This window comes from Dipodomys spectabilis, unplaced genomic scaffold, assembly GCF_019054845.1.
Source record: "Dipodomys spectabilis isolate Male_0828 unplaced genomic scaffold, ASM1905484v1 ptg000096l, whole genome shotgun sequence".
In the NCBI taxonomy this organism is placed as follows: domain Eukaryota; kingdom Metazoa; phylum Chordata; class Mammalia; order Rodentia; family Heteromyidae; genus Dipodomys; species Dipodomys spectabilis.
Genome location: NW_024870773.1, coordinates 2,801,082 through 2,828,715, shown reverse-complemented (window position 1 = coordinate 2,828,715; position 27,634 = coordinate 2,801,082). Strand labels below are relative to the sequence as shown.

Sequence of the window (27,634 nt, the reverse complement as noted above, 5' to 3'; positions counted from 1 at the left end):
TCCCCGGGACCAGGAAGGAAGCGCTGCAGAGACGAGCTCCCGCCCCCTCCTTCGCGGCCGCTTATTGGCTAGAGGTGCACCCCATCTCCTGAGTGACAGGACCAGCCATGTCTCCGCCCCCACCGCCTGCTTCCGCTGATTGGCTAGCGGTGCGCGCGGTCTCCTGAGTGACGGAACCAGCCATCCTTTGGTGCGGGGAGGGGGGGCGGAGCCTCAAATCGGACCTTTCCGGCTCCTTTTTAGAGTTTACATTCAATGAACTGGGAGCCAACTTAGGAAGATGAGAATGTTTAACAAATGCCGTTAAAAATAACGTAACAAATACCACGGGCCTTTAGAGCGGGCTGGACTCAGAAATTAAAACTAAGAAGTAAACAAAATGCAAATAAATTACCCTCCTTTGTTTCATTTTAAACGCTGGTACTGGGGCTGGAGCTAAGCATCTGTCTGGCTCCTGCTTGGCAGGACTAGGAAGATGTGTCTCAGTAGTAGAATCTTTGCCTAGCCTGCATTAATTAAAACAAGTTTCCAAGTCACTCATTTGCTCACTGAATAAAGATGTTTTCTGTCTGATTAATAAATCATGTCAGTTGCAGATGCCAAAGAAATATGCTCAGAAAAGGTAAGCTTATTGAAGAAGGACTTCTTGCTAGGTAAAAATGATATTGGCATGAAACTGTCAGTTGGGGAAATAAGCCAGACTGTCCACTAGAGGGCAGAACTGTCCCATGTAACAAACATTCATATAGCTGGCTAGTCCCTGCTCTGGGAGGCTTAATCTCTAAGAAAACCCCTTTAAGGTCGGTCTTACTATGATTTTTGTCCTTTATTCTAAAACTGCAAAGGCTGATCTCAGAAGCGTCAGAAGCTTTCACAAGACCCAGATGGGAGTCGGCACCAGCCTTTTGAATCCAGGGTGGTCATTTTGTTTAAGCGACATAATAAGCTTGCCCTGTGCCAGGCATGGCCTGAGCACCTTGAAATTCCTTCACTCTAAATGTTGCTATTTCCATCCCCAGGAAACTCTCTGAAAAAAGCAAGTCTCTGAGCTGGTTTCATTGGAAGTAGTTTTCTAGCCAGGCACAATTGTACCAGCCTGAAATCTCAGAAGTAAATCTCAGCCTGTAAACTCAGAAGTCTGAGGCAGGAGGATGTGAGTTCAAGGCCAACCTGTGCTACATAATGTCAGAAAATCAAAAGCTGGAGTAGATCACCTTCTTAGTATATGCAAGGCCCTGGGCTCAGTTCTAAACAATAGAAAAATAAAAGTAACAAGACATACTTTGGAGACAAACTTGCTGTCATCTATAACTCCAGAAGAGGTCCATTCACAAGTCTCTATTATTCCCTGTTTCCAGGGCTCTGTTCTCAATGCAGACTGACCATACCCTTCCAAGAATCATCTGGCCACACAAAAGGAGAGAGAAAGTTAACACAAAATGGCAAAGCTTGCCCATAGATGTTTATATAGACTTGGAAGACAAGAAGTAGGATCAGTGACTGTCTGGAGGGCTTGGGACACGTTCTTAGGGATTCTGAAGGGCACAGGCATGAGGAGGCTCACTTTGGATGGTAGAAGAAGACCACCTTTCCAGACCACCAGGGAGGCAGAATAGTGCAGTATCTTGCTCACTGTGACATTCTGGTCCAAGAAAGCCCTCCTCCTTGTTCTGACTCTGGGTCCCTCCCAACTCCTTTCAAGTCTGACTAGATTGTGGAAAATCAACTCATATTTACACTTGCAACGTTTGTTGCTTTCTTGACCGGTTCTTGCATCCTTCTTTCCTTCTTTTCTATTTCTTTCCTTCCTATTTATTGTCTCTTTCTGCCTTCATAATGTAATCTTCATGAGAACATGGATTATGTTTCCTGTTTGTTGTTGCTCATCAATGGATTCCCAAGGATCCAGAACTGGGCCTAACAGTCATGAGTCAATGCATATGAACACCTATGACTAATTTTCTGATACTAAAGCTGAAACAGGACTTTACCCACAGGGTAAGTCTCTCCACCCTCAGGCCTCCCATAGCTTCTGAGGACATTGTCATGGCAAAACTGCTGTCTTGAGAGTGGGCAGTTTTTCTCTGTAGCAGTAAGAGATTCTTCCGAATCTTTCCACTGCGTCTTTCCTGTAAGAAGAACTGCAGATCATTGTGACCTAGCAGCCTGTGATCTGAGAAATACTTCTCCATGAAGGGAACTACGTCCTAGGCCATTTGGGCTGCAAAGCTTCCCTTTAGCCTCCTTAGGACAGGGTTCTAGTTATCTTCCTTCCAATTCAGATTGTAAAGTAGCCAGAGACAACACTCAGAATCTCAGACTCACTAATCCTGATGAATTAGCTATGCTGAGCCTGGCTGTGTGCACTGCTACCCAAAGTTATTTACAAAACACTTGGAGAAGCCAGGCGCCAGTGGCTCATGCCTATAAGCCTATCTACTCAGGAGGCTGAGATCTGGGGAACATGGTTCAAAGCCAGCCCAGGCAGGAAAGTATATGAGACTCTTATCTTCAATAAACCAGAAAACCAGAAGTAGCATTGTAGCTCAAGTGGTAGAGTGCTCACCTTGAGCTGAAGAGCTGAGGGGCAATGCCCAGGCCCAGAGTTCAAGCCCCATGACTGACAAAACAAACAAACAAACACTTGGAGATCCCAAGGTTGTTATTAACTTTGCATAATTGTCCAAATAGCTCGTTTTCTCTGGTTCTCTGGTCACCAGAACAGGCTAATGCTGGTCTTGCATATCAGCTGGATTGTCAGTTTAGCAGAGATGTCCAAAGACTTCAGCTTACCTTTTTAATTTTTCAACAGAAAGCTCAAAGGGATGTGTTAGAGGACTGAGCTGCTGCACTTTTAACAGGCTATGGGGAGACAGGGCAGGCTGTGGCTCTGAAACCAGGCTGCCACTTCAGCAGCTTCACTTCCCCTCTTCCTCCTGAGCAGCCATCGGGCTCGTTTTCTCTTCCATCCCTTCTTCCTCTCCTCCAAGCTCCTGAATGTTTGCAGCACATCTCAAAGCCACCTTCTAACTCTTGGAGTATATATTCAAGCCACCTTCTTTTTTTTTTGGTCAGTCGTGGGGCTGAACTCTGGGCCTGGGTGCTGTCCCTCAGCTCTTCAGCTCAAGGCTAGCGCTCTACCACTTGAGCCACAGCGCCACTTCTGGCTTTTTCTGCTTATGAGGAATCAAACCCAGGTCCTCATGCATGCAAGGCAAGCACTCTACCACTAAGTCACCTTCCCAGCCCCTCAAGCCAACTTCTACATCTTGATAGTTGGTTCCCCTTTAGCCCAACAGGAAATTTCAGGGTCACTCAGTTTTCTCAACCAAACTTTGCAAAAGCCTCAGAGGCAAGTACAAGATGTCACGTGTGCTCTGTAGTCCACAACACCTAAGTAACTACAAGCGAATTTGAAGGCTACAGCAATCTCTCACCTGTTCACATGAGTCCAGCAATGTTGAGTGACGTCTGTAACAAGGTATGAGTGAAGGAGACAACTATGGCAAAGCAGCCGTGATCAGGCTGAGTTTGTAGGCTCTCCCTTGAAATCTGCCAGCTGGAGTCCCACTCTGCCCCGCTGTGATTGGCTCAGATCTGCCCGTGAGTGTGCAAGCACATGATTACAGTAATATAGGCCATCTGTGCAGCTTGAGAATGAGGCTTCTGGAACCAGACATGAAGATATCCATGACAATCTTCTCTCTCTTCCTACCTCTCCTAACATGCACAAAACAAGATTGGTTTCAATTATGAGCCTGAACACACAAAATAAATTCTTAGTTCTGTTTGACTGTGTCCTTTCCCCCAAACAATATACTTAAGATGCTCACTGACAATCTAAGAGCTACATTTATTTTATTTTCTGTGACTTTTTGTTCAGACTGATTTTTTTAAATATCAATTTTTTCTTAAAGATAATTGTAAGAGGGAATATCACATAGTATTTAAGTGAGAAGGCATACTATGCTTCTTGCTTTTATCTTACAATTTAGGAGTGTTGCCCAAATTGTAGAACATGGGACTTAAATTGGTTACCTGTAAACATTGGGTTGTAAAAGGAAGTAAACTGAGTTAAGATTTAGTCTGTAACTTTAAAAGTTTACTTATTAGAGCTGTTTAGGTTCCCAGTAAAACTGAACAGAAAGTATAGAGATTTTGCATAAACCTCTCTCTACCCCTGTCATACCACATTGTTTGCTTGTGCCTCGCAATGTTTACCTCAACAACTACAAATTTTCATTGATTCCTTTCACCACTCAGAACCCAAAGCTCACACAAAGTGTCATTCTTGTGGTTAAACTTTGACAAATGCACAGTACTGTGGCGACACCATTGTGCTACCCTAGTTTTACTGGTCTCACAATCCTCTATCACCCACCTGCTTAGTCCTCCTTCCCCACGTCCTAGCGATCATTATTCTAGAATGTTACACAATTGTAATCACAATTTCTTTGACCATTCCAAATTGTTTCTTTCATTTAGTCATATAAATTTAAGGTCCTCCATGGCTTTTGGTAACTCCATAGCTTATTTTCCCTTAGCATTGAGATTATGTATCATTGTCTCTTGAATAGCGTATCCTTATGGGTTAATAATCCACGTCTTAATCCATGATCAGGATGTGCCATTTACTACCGAAGAGCATCTTTAGTTGTTTCCAAGTTTTTGCAGTATTAATAGAAATATTCGTATATTGGGGGCTGGGAAGGTGGCTCAGTGGTAGAGTGCTTGCCTTGCATGCATGAGGCCCTGGGTTCGATTCCTCAGCACTACATAAACAGAGAAAGCCAGAAGTGGTGCTGTGGCTCAAGTAGTAGAGCATTAACCTGAGCTGAAGAGCTGAGGGACAATGCCCAGACCCAGAGTTCAAACCCTATGACTAACAATAAAAGTAAAAGAAATATTTATATACAGGTGTTTGTGTGGATATACATTTTGTAGGTTATACTTTTTATTCTTGTTGTCACTATCCAAAATAGCCAAAATAGCTGTTAAAATCTGATCCAAGCAGCAGAGCTATAAATCCAGTTTCTGCTGTGTCTCCTCCCAAGGCAACAGTCCAAACTTTACTAAAGTAAATAGGAAGATTGAAGGAGCTGGCGGAAGTGTTTCACCCTATCATCCAGAATTTATTGCTCTTGACAATGATTAGACTGAGCATCCAATAAGTATGGACTAAATGTAATCACAAACTCCATTTGATTACACGAGACCTTCAGACTGCTGTGGTTGCTTTAAACCATAAATAGTTTCGATGTAATTATGACGAAACAGCAAGTAAATGGCCTGCACAGCACTCTCATAAAGGGTGGAAGAACTGGACGTCCACGGTGCCCGAGATACTTTCAACTCAGATCTCAGATGCAAGTAAGCATTGAAGCCCACAGTGACACCCACTGTGTGTTTCAATGACACATGCACATTGTTAAAATAGTCTTCCTGCCTTGATTGTTGGTAGAGGGTAAATACTGAAAACTTTAGAAAAGCTTTCATTTTTCTGTTAGCCACGTTACGTTTTTGCTCACCATGTCAGCATGGAGCCTAGATAAGCCTCAAAGTCTGGATCCTCCTGCCTTGGATTCCTGAGTGCTGGAATTACAGGTGCCCAGTGTGATCCATGTGTTATTCTTACTGCTCCCACACTTTTCCCCTTCCCCAACCCCCCCCCCCATCAAAAGCTGTCATGGAAGTCGCTGCCCTAGCACCCAAGAAAGCATGTACATGGGGACAGGCCTTTGGTTTCCTGAGTCATTGTTGTTCCCCTGACTTCAGGTTTGTGTATTTTCACTGTCTAGTCATTCTGAAATCACCAGTTTGATATGGTTCTGTTTTCTGAAGACTCCGAAAATAGTTTTTATGATGTGTATGCATGAGTCCTGATTTAATCATGTCAGAACGAAACAATTAGCCACTAGGTATTTGCATTACTATTTATGTAGCACAAAGGCTGTTGTTCAAGTTTTCCCAGGGGTGTTCCTTTAAAATATCAAGTTTTCATACTATCTCCTTAAATATAATTTGTAGAAGTCAGCTTTACACCCACCTTTCCAGGGATCCCAGTAGCATCTGTTCAGTAGATACTCCTGAACCCTGTGTAGTCTCACTTAGTTTTCATTAAAAGGGTCTGGCCTTCAGCTGTAATAGGTGCTTAAAAGCTACTCTTTCTGAAAAGCAGTGACTACTTACTTGGACACACGAATAACTAAGAGCAGTAGAAAATCTTAGCATCCCTGACAGCATTTCATCTGTATCTCTACTCTAAGTCATTCTCTCTGCAGTCCCTTTGCAACCACCCTGGAGTCCAGGAAGGACAGAACTGTTGGACAACATCTTTATGACAAAGCACCAAAACTAATGAGTAATAGAGCCACCACAGGAGGGACCTTCCTCCAGACAACTTGTTCGTTCCCCTCAAGTGAAGAGCTCCTCAGGCACAGGAACTGACATAATGATCAAGAAGTAGGTAGCAGCTGGGCGCCAGTGGCTCACACCTATCATCCTAGCCATTCAGGAGGCTGAGATCTGACGAGCACGGTTCAAAGCCAGCCCGGGCAGGAAAGTATGTGAGACTCTTATCTCCAATTAACCACCAGAAAACTGGAAGTGGTGCTGTGGCTCAAGTAGTAGAGTGCTAGCCTTGAGCTGAAGAGCTGAGGGACAGCGCCCAGGCCAAGAGTTCAAGCCCCACTACCGACAAAAAAAAAAAAAAAAGCTGGAGAGTTTAATGCTGTCACTCCCTTATCCATATAACCGATAGCTCCTATCTGTATCCTTAAAGATGGCCAAGGACTGGCTGAGTTGCTTTCATCTCACTACAGCTGCTCATGCACTACAATAAAACCATTCTTTGCCCTTTACCATGTATCTTTATTTGTTCACATATGAAACTCCTGCGATTTGGGGGGTCTGGGCTCTAAAACCCTGGTTTCAAGGTTTTTGAAATAGGGGATATTCAATAAGGTAAATCATTATTCTATGTAATGATAAATTCATGGGTTAATATATAATAATAAATTTATGGGCTAATACTATATGACTTGAAAAAGAGAAAGAATAACTGTTTGGGGCAGATGTGGTGGGGCACACCTGAAATCCCAGCTAGTTTGAGGCAGAGGTTGGGAAGACCATGGCTTGAGGCCAAGCCACACACATCCCCAAAAATTTATCAAGACTGCAGACCCTAAGAAAATACAAGTGACTAAAGGTATGGTTAATAACAATTTGAGTTTCAAAACCTAGCAGGAACATGGGAAGCAGAGCAGTGAATAGCATCCAGACTGCCCTGTCACCACAAAAGCTGACTGTCTTCCGTGGTAGACTGACCAGATAGTGAGATCCCTCCTCTGGTCTGTGTGAGACACAGTGTCAGATAGGGTCCTCACAGTGGGAGACCCTCCTCTGCGATGGGAGACTGTCCTCTGAGGTCCACCTGTTGACAGTGAGTTTCCAGGAAGCATTCTGCCTTTTGTCCTCAGGCTTCAGTTGCCGATCAGTGTGGTAAATAAAGACGGTAAGGCACACTCAAGGATGAAGACGTTGACTCTTGGTTAGATGCTGACAACGCTTCATTACTTAAAGTTAACCTTTAATTTTAAGCTAATTGACAACTGAGAAGCTTCATAAAGCTTATTTTTGAGGGTACTATTAAGTAATACTAAGATACATTTTAAAAATTATTTTTTAATATACATGAATTATATAGAGTGGGCTTCATCTGACATTTTCATACATGAGTATAACATAATTTGATCCAATTCATTTGCCGTCACTCCCTCTTGTGAGAAAGAATTTACCCTGTAGGCAAGCTCCTTTCTCCCTTAATGATTGGTAATGAATGAAATTACAGCATTAGAACTGTAGGAGTATGGAGCTGAAAGGAACATACTTTTCTACCAAAGTTCAAAGATTTGTCCTCAGTGGTTCATGATCTGCAAATTGAGTTAGGTGAGATCAAAACTCTAGATTGTACCTGAATCCGGTCTCACAATTCACAATTTGTTGCTTTTCCCATTACTCCACACCCATTTTGAACTGTTGGAGACAGGCTGTATTTCCCCCCTATGTATTTACTGTTTCACCAGGGACCTGAAGGCCGTAGTCAGCAGCTAGAGCTCAGTTCTAGAAGTAAGTAGCCTGTGCCACATGGAGACTCAAAGACCTTTGCTTCTGATCTGTTATGATTTGAATAGTGTTCTGCATGTTGTTTTGCTCAGTAATTGTATTGTTATAATTATTTTAGACTTTAGTTCCACAACATATACAGAGACAACAGGTGGAATATAACTTGGAATAAAAACAAAGATTAGGGGCTGGGAAGGTGGCTCAGTGGTAGAGTGCTTGACTTGCATGCATGAGGCCCTGGGTTCGATTCCTTAGCACCACTTAAGCAGAAAAAGCCGGAAGTGGCACTGTGGCTCATGTTGTAGGGTGCTAGCCCTGAGCTGAAGAGCTGAGGGACAGTGTCTAGGCCTAGAGTTAAGGCCCTATAACTGACAAAAATAAAACAAAAAACAAAACCAAAGATTAGCGTTAAAATTTAAGAATAGACAATAGTCAGTGAAAAACATTTCCAACTAAACTAATGGTGGTTTCTTTTAGGGTTGAAATTTGGATTGTTTTCCCTATTTACTTTTGGCACTCCTGCCTAGCCCTGTAAGGAGCTGAAATCACAGGTTTATATCATTGTGTGTCTCTCTGTTCCTTCCATTTTTAATGTCTTCTGCATCTGAGGAAGATCAGTCCTTTAACTGTGAAGATCAAAATATTTTCTCCTCGTTTGTTGGTTATGCTTTAACTTCATTTATGGTGTTTTCGGTGTTTTAATTTCGTAGCCAAGTTTTTACTAATTATTTAATTTAATGTATGCAAATTTATTGTTCTTATTCATTATTTATTGTTGCTATTTTGTTGTACTTGGATTTTGAGTCATAGTTAGAAAAAAAATTATACTAGTCTAGGACACATACTCCAAGTATCTGAACCAAGATTATTTTCTTTGATATTTGTCACCTACATCCAGGTTAAAAAGGAATTTATGAATGTTTTGTTTAGTATTTGTGTGGTTTCTTAGATTCCTGATCTATTGTGAATTTAACTCTGGGCCTGGGCACTGTCCCTGAGCTCTTCAGCTCAAGGCAAACGCTCTACCACTTGAGCCACAGTGCCACTTCCAGCCTTTTCTGCTTATGTAGTGCTGAGGAATTGAACCCAGGGCCTCATGCATACAAGCCAAGCACTCTACCACTGAGCTACCTTCCCACCCTGGGAATTTATTCTTATATATGTTTATTCTTATATATATTTTCATTTTGTTGTCTTAAAAAGCACATTTGCTGAAGTGACTGGAGACCACAACCCTCCTACATGCAGCTCCATTTTCACAGGACTGGAAGGTTCTAATCTAAGGGGATCCTAGTTTGAAAGATTGTACACTGTGCTTTACTATTTCGCAGAATGAGTCTCCCATGTAGTTTTTTAGTGTGTTTTTGACTATTGATGTTGAGTTTTCTGTATGAAGTATAGCATAACTTTGTCTAGTTTCAAAACAAGTTTTACAAACTTTGTCCTAAAAAAAACCCTTTTTAATTGAGAGGATGATTTGGGAAAAACTGCATCTCTCTGCGGTCAAGTCATCTTACCTGGGGACAAATGGTATCTTCTTACGTGTTCAAGTCCGTATTAATGCTTTTCAGAAGTTTAAAAAGAAGATTTTCTTAGAAAGCTTTTACTTGTTTCTTGGATTAACTCACTCTTGTTTTTTAATATCTTCTTTGTTGTTATTATAAATAGGGTTTCGCTATTCTTATCAGCTAATATGTCTGTGTCTATATTGTGAGAACAAATACTTACCATCTTATAGCTGTTCAATGAATTTTATTGTTTGAGTTAGTGTTATCATTGATTGCCTGGAATTTTATAAGTGCAAAAGCATATATGCAAATACAAATGGTTTACCTTCTTTCAGCTCTTATCTATGCAATTTATCATTTCATCTTCTTGCCTAATTTCATTGCTTAATGAAATGTGAGCTTGGATAATGGTCGACTGGAGCTTGTTTCTAATCCTGGAAGAGATGCTCTAATACCTTTCTATTATGGTAGTCGGGATGCTGGCTTTAGGACCTTAGGACTGAGATACATATGTATTTATTTTTAGCTAGCTAATATGATTAGTTAATTCATCCTATTATTTGTTTTTATTAACCATATTAAATATTATAAAATGTCTTACAACATCTATGGGGAAAATTGCATGATTTTTCTCTTTTATCTACTATCATGGTACATTATATTAATGAGTTTTCTAATATTAAATCAACTTCAATTTGTAGGAACAATTCCACTCATGTTGTATTACTTTTTAACATAATGTCTAATTCTGTTTACTAATATAGCTATGAGCCTCATAATAACAATGAGTCAAGAAGGTGGTGTCTATACGATGGTTGTACCCTAAGATTACATTACAGTCTAGGTGTATGGTAAGTGATACCGATAGGTTTGTGTAAGTTAACTGCAATGTTGGGCATATAGAAGATGATGGTTTTATAGATTGCAATGTTGTCTAGATGCCTATAAAGCAATTCCATCTAGCTTGTATGAGTGATTGTGTTAATAAGACAGTGATAACATTGCCTGACAATGCATTCTGCAGAATGCAGCTGTTGGTAGGTGCTTTTCATTTTGAAATTTTGCCACAAAATGCACAAATAATATTGGTTTGTAATGTTAGTTTTTACTGTGCTGTCTGTAGTGAGTCCTGGCAATTATATTGTCCTTGTTTCAAAAAAGGATTTGGATAGTTTCCTGCCTGTGGTGTGAAACAGCTTGGGTATGGCCTTATCTGTGAAGTTTTTAATTTTTTTTTTTTGGGGGGGGAGGGTCCGGTCGTGAGGCCTGAACTCTGGGCCTGGGCGCTGACCCTCAGCTCTTCAGCTCAAGGTTAGTGCTCTACTGCTTGAGCCACAGCGCCACTTCCAGCTTTTTTCTTTTTTTTTTTTTGTTGGTTGTGGGGCCTGAACTCTGGGCCTGGGCACTGTCCTTTGGCTCTTCAGCTCAAGGCTAGTGCTCTACTGCTTGAGCCACAGCGCCACTTCCGGCTTTTTCTGTTTATGTGGTGCTGAGGAATCAAACCCAGGGCCTCATGCATGCAAGGCAAGCACTCTACCACTGAGCCACCTTCCCAGCCCATCTGTGAAGTTTTGTAGAGGGCCTGCTGCATCACAAGGAGTTGTGCCTTGATGACTCTTTCCATGCACTCTATAGGTATCAGTCTGTTTAAGCTTTGTACATCTCAGAACCTCAGTTGGGACTAACATGGTTTGAAGACGGAAAAGTCTGTAAGGTTCCATCTCCAAATAACCAGAAAAAAAAAAAGATGAGCTGGAGGTATGGTTCAAGAAGTAGAGCCAGTAAGCAAGCCGAGTGAGCTTGAGGTCCCTAAGTTCAAGCCTGATCCTGGCCAAAAAAAAATAGTAAATAGATAAAAAAGTAAAAAGAGATAGATTCCACAAGACCAATTCTTAAGGATTGTTTCTCTGGTTAAGTTAGAAATTCCAGTGAGTATCTGGGGTAAAAAAAGAAATGTTACCCTGAGTGTCCCACCGTGTGTTTAGGGCTCAACTGTGACTTTGTCTTCTAAATGCAGCAAGTACAAGACCTTCAAATAATTGAAGGATCTAAGAGAATACTTTTTTCCTGAGGCAGAAACAAAATATTTTGATACTTTTGGGAAGGGAATTTGACTACAGTTTCATTACTGATCAGAGCCAAGAACTCCCAACAGTGCGCGGTCCCTTCTATTCTGCCTCCCTTCTAGAAAGCTTGACGTACATAGGCCATGTTAGATAGAGCTAGCTCCCATAAGTCTTTCTAGTGGCTCAGCCTGGTCAGTGTTCAGGTTCCGTGAATACGTGGACAAAAAACAAAAAAAAAACGAGTTCTTGGCTCTGGCTGTGTGCTTACCCAGGACTGCCCACATTTGTGTTTCTACTGCTATCTCTAAGTCCAGCCTAGTACCAGGAACCTGTGAGGCAGTGGACGGGAAGATACACAGAGCTGTTCACATAGTCACGCAGCGCTACTTGGCAGCTCTGTTCTAAAGCCTCGGAGTTCATGCAGACTCCACCTCACCATTAGCAGACCTATGTCAAGGCATCTTTCTTTATTTCCTGTGTGGCTTCTCTTTCCTAGTTCAAGAGGCCATGTGGTCAGACACCACCAGCAGTTCTTGCCCTTGATGTGCATCTTGACAGATACTCCTTCCTAGACATACCACACTTACTTATTCCCTTACTCATTCCATGTATTTGCCCAAATGTGGCCAGTGTGACGCCTTCCTTGCCCCAACTCGGTGTTTTCCTTCTCCATGACATTCATCATTAAAGTAGGTTATGATTTACTTGGGTCAAGTGTTGCTGAAACCCCGGCCCACAAAGGAATGACTGTGTCCGTGTGCTTGCAGAAGTATCCATACTGCTGCAGTGGTGCCTGACAGATGCTTGCTGGGAGGGGGAATTAGCACAGTGTCTCCTGCATAATGGACAAATCCCACTGCCTGAAAGGACAGGTAAATCCATGGGACTTGGAAAAGTTCTCCACTAGCTTTATTAAGGTGTGATTGACAGGATGGGAGGGAAAAACTGGGAGAGAATGAGGGAAGAGTGGACCTTGTCCATAAATGAATGTAGTCTTTACCTGACTTAACATAACTGTAAAGCTTTCTGTACACCACTTTTATACTAACAAGTAAAAAGGTTTTCTTTAAAGAAAGAAAAAGATGTGATTGACAAATTGAAACCTTTATGTATTTGCATGTGTGTGCATACAAAATAACTACCACACCTATGCAAAACTAACATACATAACTGCCTCCCCCTTGGAAAAAAATGTATTACAAATGTATTATAGCAGCCATGCTATAGAGTAGATGGCTGGAACTCACTCCTGCCAGCCAAGGCATGGTATCCTAGAAACTGTGTCTAGCAAGTGCTGACTGGAAGGTTTCCTCCCAGAGTGAGACAAATGCACATTCACCACATCATTCTCCGCCCTCCCTTTGAGACATTATACACACTTATTAGCCCGAGGCACTCACTGGTCTAGGCCAAAGCATTTCATACAATGCTGGTTCCAAGGTTCGGTTTCCTCTCACTCAAAGCTGGCTCTCACATAGTATGCATCTCATAATACATTCATGACTCCAGTTGCTACTTGGTTCTAGTCTGTGTCCGTGCTGTGAAAGGCTTAAGAAAGTATTGCTGTTGAAACAACTGTGTCATTCTAGCATCTGTGTAGGTTGAAGTAGTTGCAGAACATGGTGAGACTCTGTCCCTGGGATCAAGTCCTGACCCTGTCACTTCACCGGGCAATCTCAGGAAACTCAAATTTCCCCAGGTACCATCTTTGAATGTGTGAAATAACAGTGCATGTTTAGATTTCTGTGAGGATGAGATCTAGAAAATGTTCATGATGTAATGGCCTTGGTCATTTTGTGGCTGTAAAATGCTAGATTTGTGATTACCTATCTCTGTCTGGAGCACATCATCCAGGATTTCTCACTTCATCTGGCTTTATTATGCATCTCATTCCCTTGACCCTCTCCAGGCTTTTTAGCACCCGTTCTCTATGGCCTCTTCTTTCCTCGTAGAAGCTAGAACTCTTAAAAACCAAGGACTACTCTAAGTGTATTTGTGCTCACTGTCCTGCTCACGTGTCCTAAGCTCACAATTTGGGGCCTTTCTAATCGATAATGCAGCTGGAGACATCTCTGCTGGTCTAAAAGCAGATCCTTTCCATGATGTCAGGGAAAAGAGGATTGCCTTCTAATGCATCCTTCCAAGACTTGTAAAAAAGCCAAAGCAGGCTCCTGGCATGGCAGAATTGCTTCCCTCTTAAAGGCAAACCCAGATGGCACTTTGGTCAGCATACATTCTTTCTCATTCCTGTGCTGTGCCTGAATATTCAGCTTGAATTCTGGGAACCACTGAGATGCCATTCGAGAGAGACACCCCTTCTCCTTCCAGTGTAAGAAGATGGTATGTCCATGCTCCACTAAGGAATGCTGGGAAAGAAGGCTACAGCTCTGAGAGTGGCTGGACCACCTAGCCTTTAGAACTGTTGGCCAGCAATTAGGGCTGCTGGGAAATGCTGATAGTGTCTGTTCTTATCTCCAGGGTGGCTGCAAAATTAGGGAGGTCAAGGTTTTGCAACAGCTAAGGGGAGTTTCTAAAGAGTTCTTATCACGCACAGGGACTTGGCAGCTGAGAAGTGTTTGCCTGGGAGTTTCTATGGTGCCTTTGGGAGAGGAGTTGGACATGTACCCACCCCAGGAAGGTCTGGGAGAGAGGCTTTTCTGCGTAGGAGTCAGATAGCTGGGCAGCCCTCCGGACAGGCGCTGTACAGCTCTGAGGAGATGGAACAGGCTTTTCCCATCAAGTTGCAACAACTGGGAATATCCAGAACACGGATTTTAAAGAGGAAAACAAATCAAGACTGAAGAAGGGAAGGTGCTGTGCTAGTGGCTTGGCTTGCTTCGTGCAGCTGACTTTTCATAGGAGCAGCAAGCTGAGCCTTCATCCTCCACGCCACTGCTTTATACTCCAAGCCATCGCTCCCTCTTCCACGTCATGGCTTCATCCTCCACACCATTGCTTTATCCTCCACGCCATGGCTTGGTCCTCCACACCACCGCTTCATCCTCCATGTCATTGTACCCACTGTGCCTCCAAGTCCTCCTTGGTGCTTTCACCCTTCCCCCAGAAGTCATATATAAAACTTGCCACTTCATTCCTTTGTAATAATTGACAGAACTAGTTCAGTTGGTTAAAAATATTAAAATACCTACAAATAGGTAAGTAAGTCTGGGTAGAGATTTTGTTTGGGTTTAAGGGAACATAGAGCCAGGAAGAGGGAGGTAAAGGAGGTGTCAAGAAAGCTCTTCCATGAAGGTGGGCTGAAAGCCCGGGCTCTGTACCCACCTTCTTCTTCTCCCCTGGCCCTGCTGGGATGTATAATATTCATGCTTCATGCTTCTCCTTTCTACTTGTAGACTGCTAGCCACAAAGGTTCTGAAACAGAGTCCAGGGCCTGACCACCTTCTGTGGATATCTTTTTTTTGGGGGGGGGTCTGATTGTGGGGCCTGAACTCTAGGCCTGGGCACTGTCCCTCAGCTCTTCAGCTCAAGGCTAGCGCTCTACCACTTGAGCCACAACGCCACTTCCGGCTTTTTTCTTTTTGCTTATGTGGTGCTAAGGAATCGAACCCAGGGCCTCAGGCTTGTAAGACAAACCCTCTACCACTGAGCCACCTTCCCAGCCCCTTCTGTGGATATCTTGTGGCACCCACCTGAACACCAAAGTCCTCAGCACTTGACAGTCCAGCAGCAAAGCGTTTCTGAGTTTTAAATGGATGGAAGTAGGAGCTCATCTATAGCAATTCTTCCAACATAAAATACATGGTGCTCTCCGCTATACCTAGTCAAAGCAGAAGTTCTTTCTGGGCAGAAACAGAATCTGAATGGAGCAGATATAATTAAAAATGCACCATGCCACGCTATAAAGCTGACGTAAATTCCTGTATTTTGTAGGGCAGCAAATCTGTAGCAGTCTCAGAAAGTGACCAAGTTCATCTGTATCTTTCTGTGCTTTCTATAAGAAATATATTGCAAAATGAAGTAACCCAAAAGTGACTGGCTAAAACTTACAGGAAAAGGAGTACTATAAAGTTGTGCCATGCTGTTTATCAAAATACTATATTATCTTGCAACTTTTTTTAAATTTATGGTCCTTGTTGCTGAAAGATGAATGGGAGCAGCGGAGGCTGGGACTATGAGAAGTCCCCCAAGATCACATGGTCCCAAACTGCATGATCTTTCTCCCTAATTATTGTAGTCTCTTCCCACAAGCTCTGTGAGACTAGAAATTGATTTTGTTGATCTCTACAGACTGCGTTCAGCAGGTGCTTCATAAGTGCTATGGAAGGCAAGAGTAAAGATTACCTTCTGGAGGCAGCTCAGCAGTAGCCTGAACTGCATATTGTACAGTCCCGAATTACACAAACTCTTATCATAAAAATTGACCTAAATCCTATGGATTTAACACCTATCTCAAAGTACTACTGTGCATTATTTACATCTCTAATATTTATTTTCAGTATGAGCATCATCTTCCAAGACTACCATTTGTAGACTGCCATTGTTCTGATTCATCGTGTATAGAAGAAAGCATCTTTGTTTCTATTTTGGGTATGACTAGGTCCCGTTCTTGCTCTTCAGGATCTGCTTTATGGACTTTCAATTCCCCAGGCTCTCAAGGTTATTTGAGATCAGGTCCTAGGGTTCTGTACCCATATCCTGAAAGCAGTTTGGATTGCCATTTAATGGCCTTATACTGACAAGGCCTTATAAGGTGCTCATTGCCAGCCTGGACTCAGTCTCATCTCTTGACCACCCCACCCCCACCCTGGGTTTCCACAACCACAACACCCTTGCAGGTCTGGCTGGCCATTGCTGATGGTTTGTATGCAGGATGCTCTTTAGAACCCAGCCAACCTGATTTGGATCCTGGAAGTGTCACTTTCCATGTGAAATTCAAACACTTTACTTAACATCTGCATGCCTCAGCTTTTCCCAGATACACAATGGGCACTAGCAATGCTAAAATCAGAGGGATTCATTTAGGCAGAGTGCTCAAGACAGTGTCTGGCGCATGATAAAATAACAACTTTTTTAGCTCTGGTCTTTATTATTAGTAAAGTCAAATCCATATCGCAGCTCTTCTCTCATCACATCCAAGCCAGGCGCCCTGTGCTCCTGACCAGAACCAGACAGGGTGGCCCTGTTGTAGGAGGGTAAATTCTCAGCTTACATTTAAGTAAGTGAAGGAATCGGAACCATAAAGCAATTTGTGAGACCAGGAGTGGATAACCATGCAGATGAAGTCAAAGAGCACCAACAACGCAGAGAGTCTTTCTGCACCAAAATGACAGGCACAATGACTTTAGAAGGAAAATCCCCAAACTGACTGTGTGTTACAACCTGGCTGTTACTCAATCTCATCCAGGACATGCCACCAGCTCCCTCCATTTCATCCAGAGGACCAGCACACCGCCATAACCCAGACAACATGAGACCATCTCCCTCCATCCCATCCAGACAGACGACGTGGGACCAGCACCCTCCATCCCATGGGACCAGGAGTGAGAGGAAAGGAAGAGGAACTGCAGGAGGAGGGGAGGAGGAGGGACAAACTGCAGAAAGAGGGAAGGAGGATGAAGGACAAGAAGCAGGAGGAGGGGAGGGAGTGGGAGTAACTGCAGAGAGAGGAAAGAGAAACGGTGGTAGGGGGGAAGCAGGGGGAGCAGAGGGCAGGGAGAGAGAAGGGGACAGGGGGCCCGGAGGGCAGGATTGTGGGCAGGATTGTGGGGGGGGAAGGGAGCTGGGGAGAGGCATGGGGACCTAGGGAGCAGGGGAGAGAAGCATGGGGAGCAGGGGCAGGGGGGCGGGGAGCAGAGGGCGGGGGCAGGAGGAGGGGGACGGGGGCAGAGGGGGCAGAAGGAGCAGGGGGCGGAGAGCGGGAAGCAGGGGCCGGAGGCCGGGCAGGGGAGCGGGGCGCGGGGTCCCCAGGCCCTCAGCGCGGCCGGCCCACCGCACGCCAGCCTGGGAGCGGCGCGGCGGCGCAGGGGCGGCTCCGGCCGCGCGGGGGCGCTGTGGCCGCGCCGCGGCTCCGCGGCTCCTCCGGGCGCCGCCTCTTTCCCCGCCCGCCCGAGTCGCCGCGGAGCCGGGCGGCGCGGGCTCGGCCACCTCGCGGCCGCGCGGGCAGAGCCGCCCCTCGCCGCGGCGACCTCGCGCCGCCTTTGTCCGCCCGGGCCCGCCGCCCGCGATGGCCCCGCAGCAGGGGCGGCCCGCGCCGCCCGCGCGCGGCGAGCCGCCGCCCGCGCCGCCGGTGCCCCCGCGCCGGGCGCGCGGGGGGCGCGGGGCGGCCGGGGGCCGGGGGCGCGCGGGCGGGGCGGAGGCGCGCGGCGTCAAGTGCGTGCTGGTGGGCGACGGCGCGGTGGGCAAGACCAGCCTGGTGGTCAGCTACACCACCAACGGCTACCCGACCGAGTACATCCCCACCGCCTTCGACAACTTCTCGGGTGAGCGTGGGCAGCCGGGGGAGGCCGCGGGGAGGCCGCGGGGGCCCGGGGCCTCGGGCTCGGCGGGCGGGCGGGCGGCGCGGGCTCGGGCCCGGCGGGCGGGCGGGCGGGCGGGCAGCGCGGACCACCCCGCGCCGCCGACGCGCAGGTGTCCTCCTGGTGGCCGGCTCCGGCCCGCGCGCCCGGCCCGCGCCCTGGTGCTCTTCCCCAGTGCCGGCGCGGGGCTCGCGCCGCGCCCCGCCCCGCCCCGCCCGTGGGGTCGCCTCCCCTTTATCTGACTGTCCCTGGGCTTCCATTCACTCACCAGTCGGTGTAAAACGCTGTCCTGCTCCTGAAAAACAGCCCGACCTCGTCCACGATCCCGAGACCCAGGGACCCCCCCCCTCCCCACTGTCCCGCCGACGCGGGTACACACACCAGACATACACACTCCCGACTCACACACACTCCCGATTCACACACACACCACACACACACACCACACACACCAGATGCACACACACACACACCAGCCTCGCACACACACACACCAAACACACACACAGACACACACACACAGACACAGAGACACACACAACACACCAGATGCACACACACACAAGACACACACCAGACTCACACACACACACCAGACACATACACACCAGACAACACTGAGTGGGGGGGAGTGCATTGCTAGCTGCGGGTTACACAGCCCTCCAGGAAAGATGGGTGGCCCTCCCCTTTCTCTCCCGAGCCCTGGGAGGGGACAGACAGGGCAGTGCGCACCCAGGCCACTAAGCGCCTGTGTCTGCACACGTTCTCCAAGCAGCCGGGGTTGTGATAAACCCTGGGGTCAGGGGACTTTTCCCGAGGTACGAAGTAATTATCTTTCCTGTTTCCCACTGCTGTACACCAGCAGGGTTGGTTCCCCACCCTGGCTCCACCCCCCCTCTCCCCTCCCCCCTTCCTCTCTCCCCCTCCACCCTCCCACCTTCCCCCCTCTCACCTCCCACCTCCTGCCTCCCCTCCCCTGCCTCCCCCTCCCCTGCCTCCACCCCGTGCCTTCCACCCCCTGCCTCCTACCCCTGCGCTGCTCTCAGGGCTCTGAAGGGAGTGTGGCAGGAAGATAAATCTCCCAGGGTGAGAGAAGGGTACCGGGGCACCCTTGGGGGGAAGGGGAGGTAACGTCCCAGGGCCCCGGGCTGGGAGGCCTGTGGGGTGGCCTCATGAACTGAGCCAGACTTTTAGTTCATTGGAGGGCTGGAGCCGGAGCCCAGGTTTGGAGCAAGGGTGGCCGAGCAGACTGCCCACGGCCCGGCCACCTCACAGTCGTCTTGCTCTTGTCTTCCAGCTGTGGTGTCGGTGGATGGGCGGCCCGTGCGACTCCAGCTCTGCGACACCGCCGGACAGGTCAGGATCACGTTTCCCTCGCTGCTGGGAAGGAAACAGCCTTTTAAAGGGTTCCAACAACCTTTGACGTGTTCCCCTTAGAAACTGGGTCACTCCAGAGAGGCAGACTGGCCCAGCTGTGGCCCCTCTGAGGACAGGGAGGAGGCAGGGGAGGGCAGCCAAGCCTGCCCTGAAACAGCCTTTGTCTTAACTTGTTTCTGATATCTTTCACTTTCTGGTTTTTACTGGAAGAAAATGTAACAGTATTTTTAATTGTTTCTCAAAGTAGTATCTTCTTACCATTTTACTTAATGCCAACAAGCCAGATGTTTAAGAAAGTTGCTCCAGGGAAAGCTGGAGCTTTGCTCATTGATTGCCTCCCTTGCCAGGATCAGCCCCCAGCTCTGCAGCAGAGATAAAGAGGTCAGCACAGCCCTAAGCCGGAGGAGGAATGAACCGGGATACTCCCGCCAGTTGTGGAGTGCTTGATCTCTGAGGCTCAGGCCCTGGAGTAAATAGCCAGGGAGTAGGGCAGGAGGCATGGGTGTGGAACCCCTCAAAGGCCCCCTGAAAAGCTCTAGGGCTGCACACCAACTCCCTCCCCAGCAGGTACAGTAGCCATCAGTATCCTGTGGTGTTGTCATAGAGTGTGTTCAAGTGACAAATCAGTGGACTGGAAATTCTCCAGCCTTTTGACCTATGAGGTACTGGGGAAATCTTTCCACTAAAGTAATAATAATAGAAGTGCTCATTAATCTGAGTGTAGGGATGCTACAGTTTGGTCTCCAGTCTCTGCTAGTATTGCCCTGATGGAATTCTTTGTGGCATTTACACTGCAGGCCCCGTGTGCATGTGGTAGCTTGGCCTTGGGACCCCTCCTCAAGGGTGTGTTCCAGGTGGCCCTGTGCCTGAGCATGCGTCGCCTTATTGCAGTGCTCATCTAAGGCTCTGGCCACAGGTTTCTGTGCAGGTAGGCTCAGTTTCTGTTTTATTCCCTAATCCCCCTGGCCAGAATCTCAGGAGTTTTGAGGAGCAGCTTTCCACACCAAGCTACCAGGTCCCAGGGCCACTGACGGTTCCAGGGTTTAGCCAAGTGACAGCCTCCCCTGGAGGAGCTGCTCCCCAGGCCCCCTGAGCAATCTGAGGCCTCCTTCCCAAGGCTGGAGGCAGAGGAACGACTCACAGAAAGGGCAGCCACCTGGCTGAGCTTCTGCACTTGTTCTTTCAGCACAAAGTTCACTTTAAAAAACAACAAAAACAAAAACAAAATGGATTTTACTTACAGGAGCCTCACAAGTGGCAGGGACTACCAGGCTCAACCTTGGTGTAGTTAGTGGTTTGTTGATCTACCGCGGAAACAGGGAACTTAAAGAAAAGACATTCATGTAAGACTGATACAGGTCCCCTCAGACCCCTGGAAACAGTCATGAACAGAGATTAATGTGCCTGTAAATAGGACTCCACAGATCACCACAGCACACTGCTTGAGTAATGGAAAACATAATATTTAACTTTTTCTTGCTGATAAGGAGAGTCATCAACAAAGTTTGAGGACAAGGGTACCTTCAGATTATTTGTGTGTTTGTGTATTTATTGTGGTACTGGGGTTTGAACTTGCTAGGCTAGTGTTCTGCCTCTTGAGCCACACTTCCAGCCCTTTTGCTTTGCTTATTTTTGAGATAAGGTCTCAGGTTTTGCCTGGGTCAGTGGACTGTGCTCCTCCTGTTCCTGCTTCCTGCTACACCCATATTTTCTCTTGAGATGAAGGTCTTGTAAACTTTTTGCCCAGGCTAGCCTACCCACAATCCTGACCTCATTCTCCCCAAGTACCTAGGGTTACAGGTATGAGCCACTGCACCCAGCTTGTTTATGTGTTTATTTTGTAGACACATTGTCGCTAGGTAACCCCGGCTGGCTTCAGACTCCTGGTCCTCCTGCTTCAGTGCTTCTGTGCCAATATACTGGGCTTACACACACATTTATCCAGAATTAGACGATGCGAGCACTTTTCACAGAGTTGGATAGAAGTCAATTACGGTGCTGCAGGGCACTACCTGATGTTCCAAAGGAGGACATGTGTGTGTGTGTGTGTGTGTGTGTGTGTGTGTGTGTGTAAATATATAATATATATATTGAAGAGGACATATATATCGAAGACTGATATTTGTCCTTCCTCAACCAAAACACTCTATGTGCATGTACCTGGCTTTGGATGGTGCTTAGTTTGTCAGTAGTAGCAAGGCTGCTTAGTTTACTTATAATCCACTCTCCCTTATTTGTCTAGTTTGCTGTAAACTACAGGGAAAGTATGTCCATTCTGTGGTCTACTGTCAATCCACAGCACAGTTTGTTAAAGCCTTGGACGTTTGCAGAGATGAAGCAAGAAACAAGAGAAAATAGAGTGTGAAAGAGAAGACAGAATAAGAACGTATCCATTGGTACCTGTGGATACAGTGAAAGGCATAAGTTCTCTGAGTTGCCAGTGACTGTAGCCTGGCAGGGTCCCCAACTCCTCTCCTGGATTGCTGAATGCTTGTGTCTGATGAACGTCATTCTCTACTGTCTGGGCTCAGGGCTTTGGGAGGGACCAGCACCATTCATTGTGCTCATGGGGAAGAGCAGAGCTGGGGTTGTAAGAGCTGTGCTAGTATATGTGGTTTGCTACGGTAGAAGTGGAGTTCTGGACCAGCGTGGGAAAGCACTCTGAGTTTCGAAAGAGTAACCCAAGTCCCCGAAATTAAGAACGATTCTGGGCTAAGGTCCAGATCAAGCGAACTGTCTTCAGACTCCATGTACTTCAAGAGCCTTTGTGCTGCATGCAGCATGTCAGTCATGAGCACCAAATGGATTCAAATTATTTTTGGTGTTAGGGCCATGCTGGATTTGGGAGCAGATGGCAGTTGTAACTATATCCTCTGAGCCGACAGTTGAGTCTGAGACCGTGACTCTTCCCCACAGAACGATGGGCTTCCTGTGACTAGGCTGGCCTTGGACACATGTTAAGACGGTATTTTGATGGTGAGAGGTGATTTGAGAGTAATTGTGTGTGCTTGGTTTGCAGGATGAGTTTGACAGGCTAAGGCCCCTCTGCTACACCAATGCAGACATCTTTCTGCTTTGCTTCAGTGTGGTGAGCCCTGCATCTTTCCAGAACGTCAGTGAGAAGTGGGTGCCTGAGATTCGGTGCCACTGCCCCAAGGCCCCCATCATCCTGGTTGGGACACAGTCAGATCTCAGAGAAGATGTCAAAGTACTTATCGAACTGGACAAATGCAAAGAGAAGCCAGTGCCTGAAGAGGCAGCAAAGCTGTGTGCTGAAGAAATCAAAGCTGCCTCCTACATCGAGTGCTCAGCCTTGACTCAAAAAAACCTCAAAGAGGTCTTTGACGCCGCCATTGTTGCTGGCATCCAGCACTCAGACTCCCAGCAACAGCCAAAGAAGTGTAAAAGCCGGACCCCCGACAAAGTACGGGACCTGTCCAAGTCCTGGTGGAGAAAGTACTGCTGCCTGGCGTGACTCTCGGGGAGCTGCTGTCAGAAGTGTAAGAGCCGGACCCCGAGACAAAGTACGGGACCTGTCCAAGCCCTGGTGGAGAAAGTACTGCTGCCTGGCGTGACTCTGGGGAGCTCCTGTCAGAAGCCTTGTGAGCTCCAATGACTCTCGTGTAGCATGTGCGCGTGGTCATTGGAAGAGCCCTAAACACATGACTCTGTCATCCTTTAGTTTCCTTGTTTGTGTGAGCTTAGGGATGAGATTTTTATGCAAGATGAGCTAAAGAAGCTTTGAAATTAAGTTAAAATGTTTTCAATAATTCTAGAAATTTATGCTGTAGATTTCTGGGTTCATTTATATCTAATGTGAAAAGGGCTCCTTAAAGCTGGATGTCCAGATGGAAGTTCTGCTGCATTAGAATGTACAGAAGGGCCAGGAGGACAATTGTGACTAACAACCTCTCTTGTATAAGCGTTGCTGGATGCCTATGCATTACGTGCACAGACCAGTCATGGTGAGAACAACTCCCCTGCTTAGAAACCACACAAACCAGGCCTGTCTTCTCCAGGAGCATATGTCTGAGAAAACGAGAGTTCATCCTGCAAACCTCATGCCTGTCCCTTTCATCATTTACTGATATACTAGGTTGCTGAAGACTTTAAAACAAAAACCATCTCACTACTGGCACTGTATAGACCAAAGAGCAAACTTGTTCATTGGGGTTTTCCATCCTTAGACCAGTTGTGTTGATACCACTAGAAATTACTAGGAATGCCCTGCAGGAGGCAGGCACTGATGATCTGTTTTCTTTAGGGAACAACATGAGCAACTCAGAGATCAAGAGTGTGGTCTGTGTGCCAGACTGCCTTTCTCCTGGTGAGTGGAGCACAGGGAGCCTCCTGGACAGGCACTTTTAGCTTCCACACTCACAACATGCCATCTGCAGGGAGAACCAAGCCACAGCCACACTTGTGAGGCTCACACACCTGTTCTCCTGAGTCAGCCAAAAACAGGCACATGGCACATGCACATACAGATGCATGTGTAGGTGGCTGGTTTACTGCTGCTTAGGCTTTAGACAGCAGAGAAAGCAGAACATATAGAAACAGCACAGTTGATTTCTTTGAAAGTACCCAATAAGTGGTTTTTAACACATCTTCAACCACATGTTTTAGAAAGTAAGAAGAACGTCTCTTGAGACCTGTTAAAGCCACCAGTTAGTCCCCAGTGCCACGAGTCCTAGTGGTTCTGCATTACTGTCCCTGTAGCAGAGACAGCATGTCAGAGCCAGGGGGCTGGGTATCTATAGGGGTAATGGCTCAGCAGTACCTTTCTTGCCATGGGATAGTCAAAAGAACTATACTCAAACAAGACCAAAAAGGAACTACACTGGTGGCGCATGTCCTTTAAGGTAGGGGTCTTCAGGATGACTGTTTTGAGGACAGTCTTGTGTCAGCAGAGTCCATTCATACTTTGTTGGGCATTTTCAGGATGACACAGGTGACCAGACACTGAATCATAGTGTCTGTATTGCCAGTTACATCCAGCAGGCAACAGTCTTGCCACTCAGTGTATTTCATATTATCTTTCTCATATTTAAAAAGACAGTTTTTTGTTTTTCTATAGAAAAAAGTAAAATATCAGGCCATAGTTCAGGTTAGGAGCTGCTTTTCTTCCTATTTGTAAAAAGGGCTAAAGATTCCTTTAACAAAGGTTAATCATCAAACCACTAAAATCCATGTATTGTTTGCCGTTGATTTCTTAGCACATCGAAACTAATCAGTTTTAGTTTCCTGAGGTGTTCAGTTGCAACCTGAGCAAATAGCATTACTTCATTTGGGGAAATGATTTTAACAGATCACATTCCTACAGGCAGCCTCCTAGTTGGGGTTCTGCCTGCCCTGTGTGCAAAAGCATGGGAAGGGGCAGAGTATGTCCCTGGTAAACAATTTTAAATGTATTAAGGCAGAGCTAATGGAGGACAAGCAAGTTAGTTTTTAAGACAGAACAAAACCTTTTTAAGGCTGCACTCCCTGCCTCTGGGCCTCTGAGGAAGTGGTATGAAGGATACTATGTGGCCCAACTCTGGAAGCTCCGATCCAGGGTTCAATATGCCTGGACCATTTGTGCCACAAATCTAGTGGCGGCAATTTATAATATGCATTTTATAAGGTACGGTGTACTTAGAAGTTTTCCACATTCTTATTTATTTATGAAGGTAGGAACTTGGGCTGGTAAATCATTCCAAGTATGTGTTTGAGTTCAGTGTAAAGGTGCTTTGCTTCTGAGCTGAAAAGTGGCTAAATATGCAGCTTGGTGTCTCAGAAAGGGTCCTAGAAGATGTGTAGAGAATGCCTCCTGAGCCTAATCCTCACAGTCTAAGTAAGCCAACATGATAGCAACACACTGCGCTGGGCTTCAAAACTGTCATCTCTTTTTACCACTTGTATACAAGTGAGCCTTTTATAACCTTGTTCTTTGCTTGACAAATTTTCAAGCAGCTACCCAGGAGTCTCACAAGCCAAAAAGGACCCGGGCCTCCTCTGTAGACTGTCGTAACCTGGTGCCTTACCAAGTTGTGCTTTTCTGTTCTCATATGTCAATGACATCAAGCAAAATCTTGTACTTGAAAATGCTATAAATGAGATAGTATGAAATAAATTCTGACCTGTGGACACAATTGTTTTTGCCTGTTTTAACAAGAGCAGAAGCTCTCGGCATGTGCCTTGGCATGGGTTGGGAAGCATTGTCACATTTCAGGCATACATCCCACTGATGGGACACTCATTCAACACAGGAACTTGTGAGGCTGATAAACACCTCTGCACCTTCAGTCCTGGCAGGTAAGAGCTGGTCTCCCCACGTATTGGACTCCAGCCTCCAGGGATATTTAGTGTTGAAAGGACCAGAGAGCCCCAGGGCCTCTAGTGAATGCCCTGCTTTTCTCTACAGGCGGAGTCCTGAGGATGCCAGGTTAAGTATCCAGAGTCCACAGGCACAGTGGAGGGAGACAGAAGCTGAAGGCCTGGGACACTCAGTGGCATAGCTGAAGCCCAAGATTCCTGAGTTTCCTGGCTGTTCCCAGGCTCCCCATCAGGCCTAGGCTCATAAAACCCCGACTTCCTACTGGGCTCCTAATCCTGTTCTTTTTCAAGATAACTGCCACTTAAGTATTTTCAGATACCCTTAGGTATGTCATTTCTTTTCTGGTAGGAAGCTAGTTGATAGAAGCCTTGCTACACCTCCTATGGTTGCTGTTTACACACCCATAAAATCTGATGGGAAAAAGTCTGAGAAAGGAAAAAGCAGAAACAAGCACTGGGTGCAGCCGAGGAAAGTATAACTGTGGTGATCTACATACTGATATCATCCAAAGAGAAAAGAGACGCACACCAAGAGAACTGCTTATGTGCTGAGCTACCTGATAGTCCTGCAACAGTGTTTCGTTGGCCCACACAATGACTACTGTGTGAAGTATAAAGAAGACCTAAAGCAGTGGACAAGGGCTGTGAGGAGAGGATAGATTTGGGACGAGTGGCTTCTTGTTCCAGTGGCCCAGAGAGCAGAGGAGACTTATTGAGAAGAGGACTATGCTTCGAGTGAGGAAACGTTGTAAGAATGTGAGGTCTAGGAAGAACATTTTGGTGACAGTCATTGAAAGGAAAAACAAAATAATCTCAGACTAATTAGCTGCATTTCACTGAGTTGAGAATGCTTTGCTGAACCCAGCCCTTAAAACCAGAAGCTATCCCTACAACTAGTCACCTCCTTGTCAGGAAGCATTTCAGGCCAGAAATTGGATGTTAAGTACAAGGACTGTCTAGTAGGTTTCAACCTGGGGTTTGCCTGTGTGAGTCCAAGGCCCTGTGGACTTTATCAAGGCTTAGCTGCAGTGTGCGAGATCAACGGACCCTAAATCAGTCCTCCTGTGAGTAAACCTGCCAACCACTCCACACTGAGACACCAGCAACTTGAGAGGAAACCCTAGGCCCCTAGGGTTGTGAGGGGTCACATCCTCATGTACCTATCCACCTGCCCTCCTTGGTATACTGAGTGTTGCTTAAGGACATTGTTCTTTCATTTTACCAAAAGTTCAGGCAACAACTTACGTTTTCATACAAAACAGGTGGAAGGGGAAAGGAAATGAGAAGGGAGTGAGGAAAAGATGAAGCATAAAACATGATGAGAATGTGTTTTTAAAAATTCATAAATTTATTTTCTCTTTTATTGTGGTAGAGGTAACAGAGGCCTTGCACTTGCTAAACAGGCACCTTACCACTTAACTATGCCCCTGCCTTGAAGTACACATTTTGTTAGTGACTCAGAATGTGAATATGGGGCCTTTTAAAGCAGTAAGAAATGAAATTAGGTCATATAGGTAGATGAAAATCTAATCACACTGGTGTCCTATAGGAAGAGGAGATTATGCCACATACATGGAATGACCAGCTGAGGGCCCAGCAAGAAGACCATCCTGCTTGCTTCTTGCTCTTGAACTTCCACTTCAAGGACTGTGAGAAATAGTGTTTAAACCACTCAGATATTTTCCATGGTAACTTCAGCAAGTTACTAAGAAAATAAAGGTGATCCTTGAGTCAGACATTCAATGATGAATATGATTTTCTAAGTTGG

General features: G+C 46.1%; 1 protein-coding gene across 2 annotated transcripts; it reads left to right on the top strand.

Moving 5' to 3' along the window:
- Positions 1 to 17,882: 17,882 nt before the first annotated feature.
- On the top strand, positions 17,883 to 25,682 carry Rhou (ras homolog family member U). 2 transcript variants are annotated; one of them, XM_042686037.1, is made up of 4 exons: positions 17,883 to 18,138; positions 19,472 to 19,530; positions 22,571 to 23,046; positions 23,155 to 25,682. In XM_042686037.1, exons 1-3 carry the CDS (start codon positions 17,883 to 17,885, stop codon positions 23,024 to 23,026), a joined length of 771 nt encoding a protein of 256 aa, XP_042541971.1. In that variant the 3' UTR covers positions 23,027 to 23,046; positions 23,155 to 25,682. The 2 variants fall into 2 exon arrangements, with proteins under 2 accessions (XP_042541971.1, XP_042541970.1); XM_042686036.1 differs by having other exon boundaries at positions 22,571 to 25,682.
- The last annotated feature ends 1,952 nt before the right edge of the window (positions 25,683 to 27,634 follow it).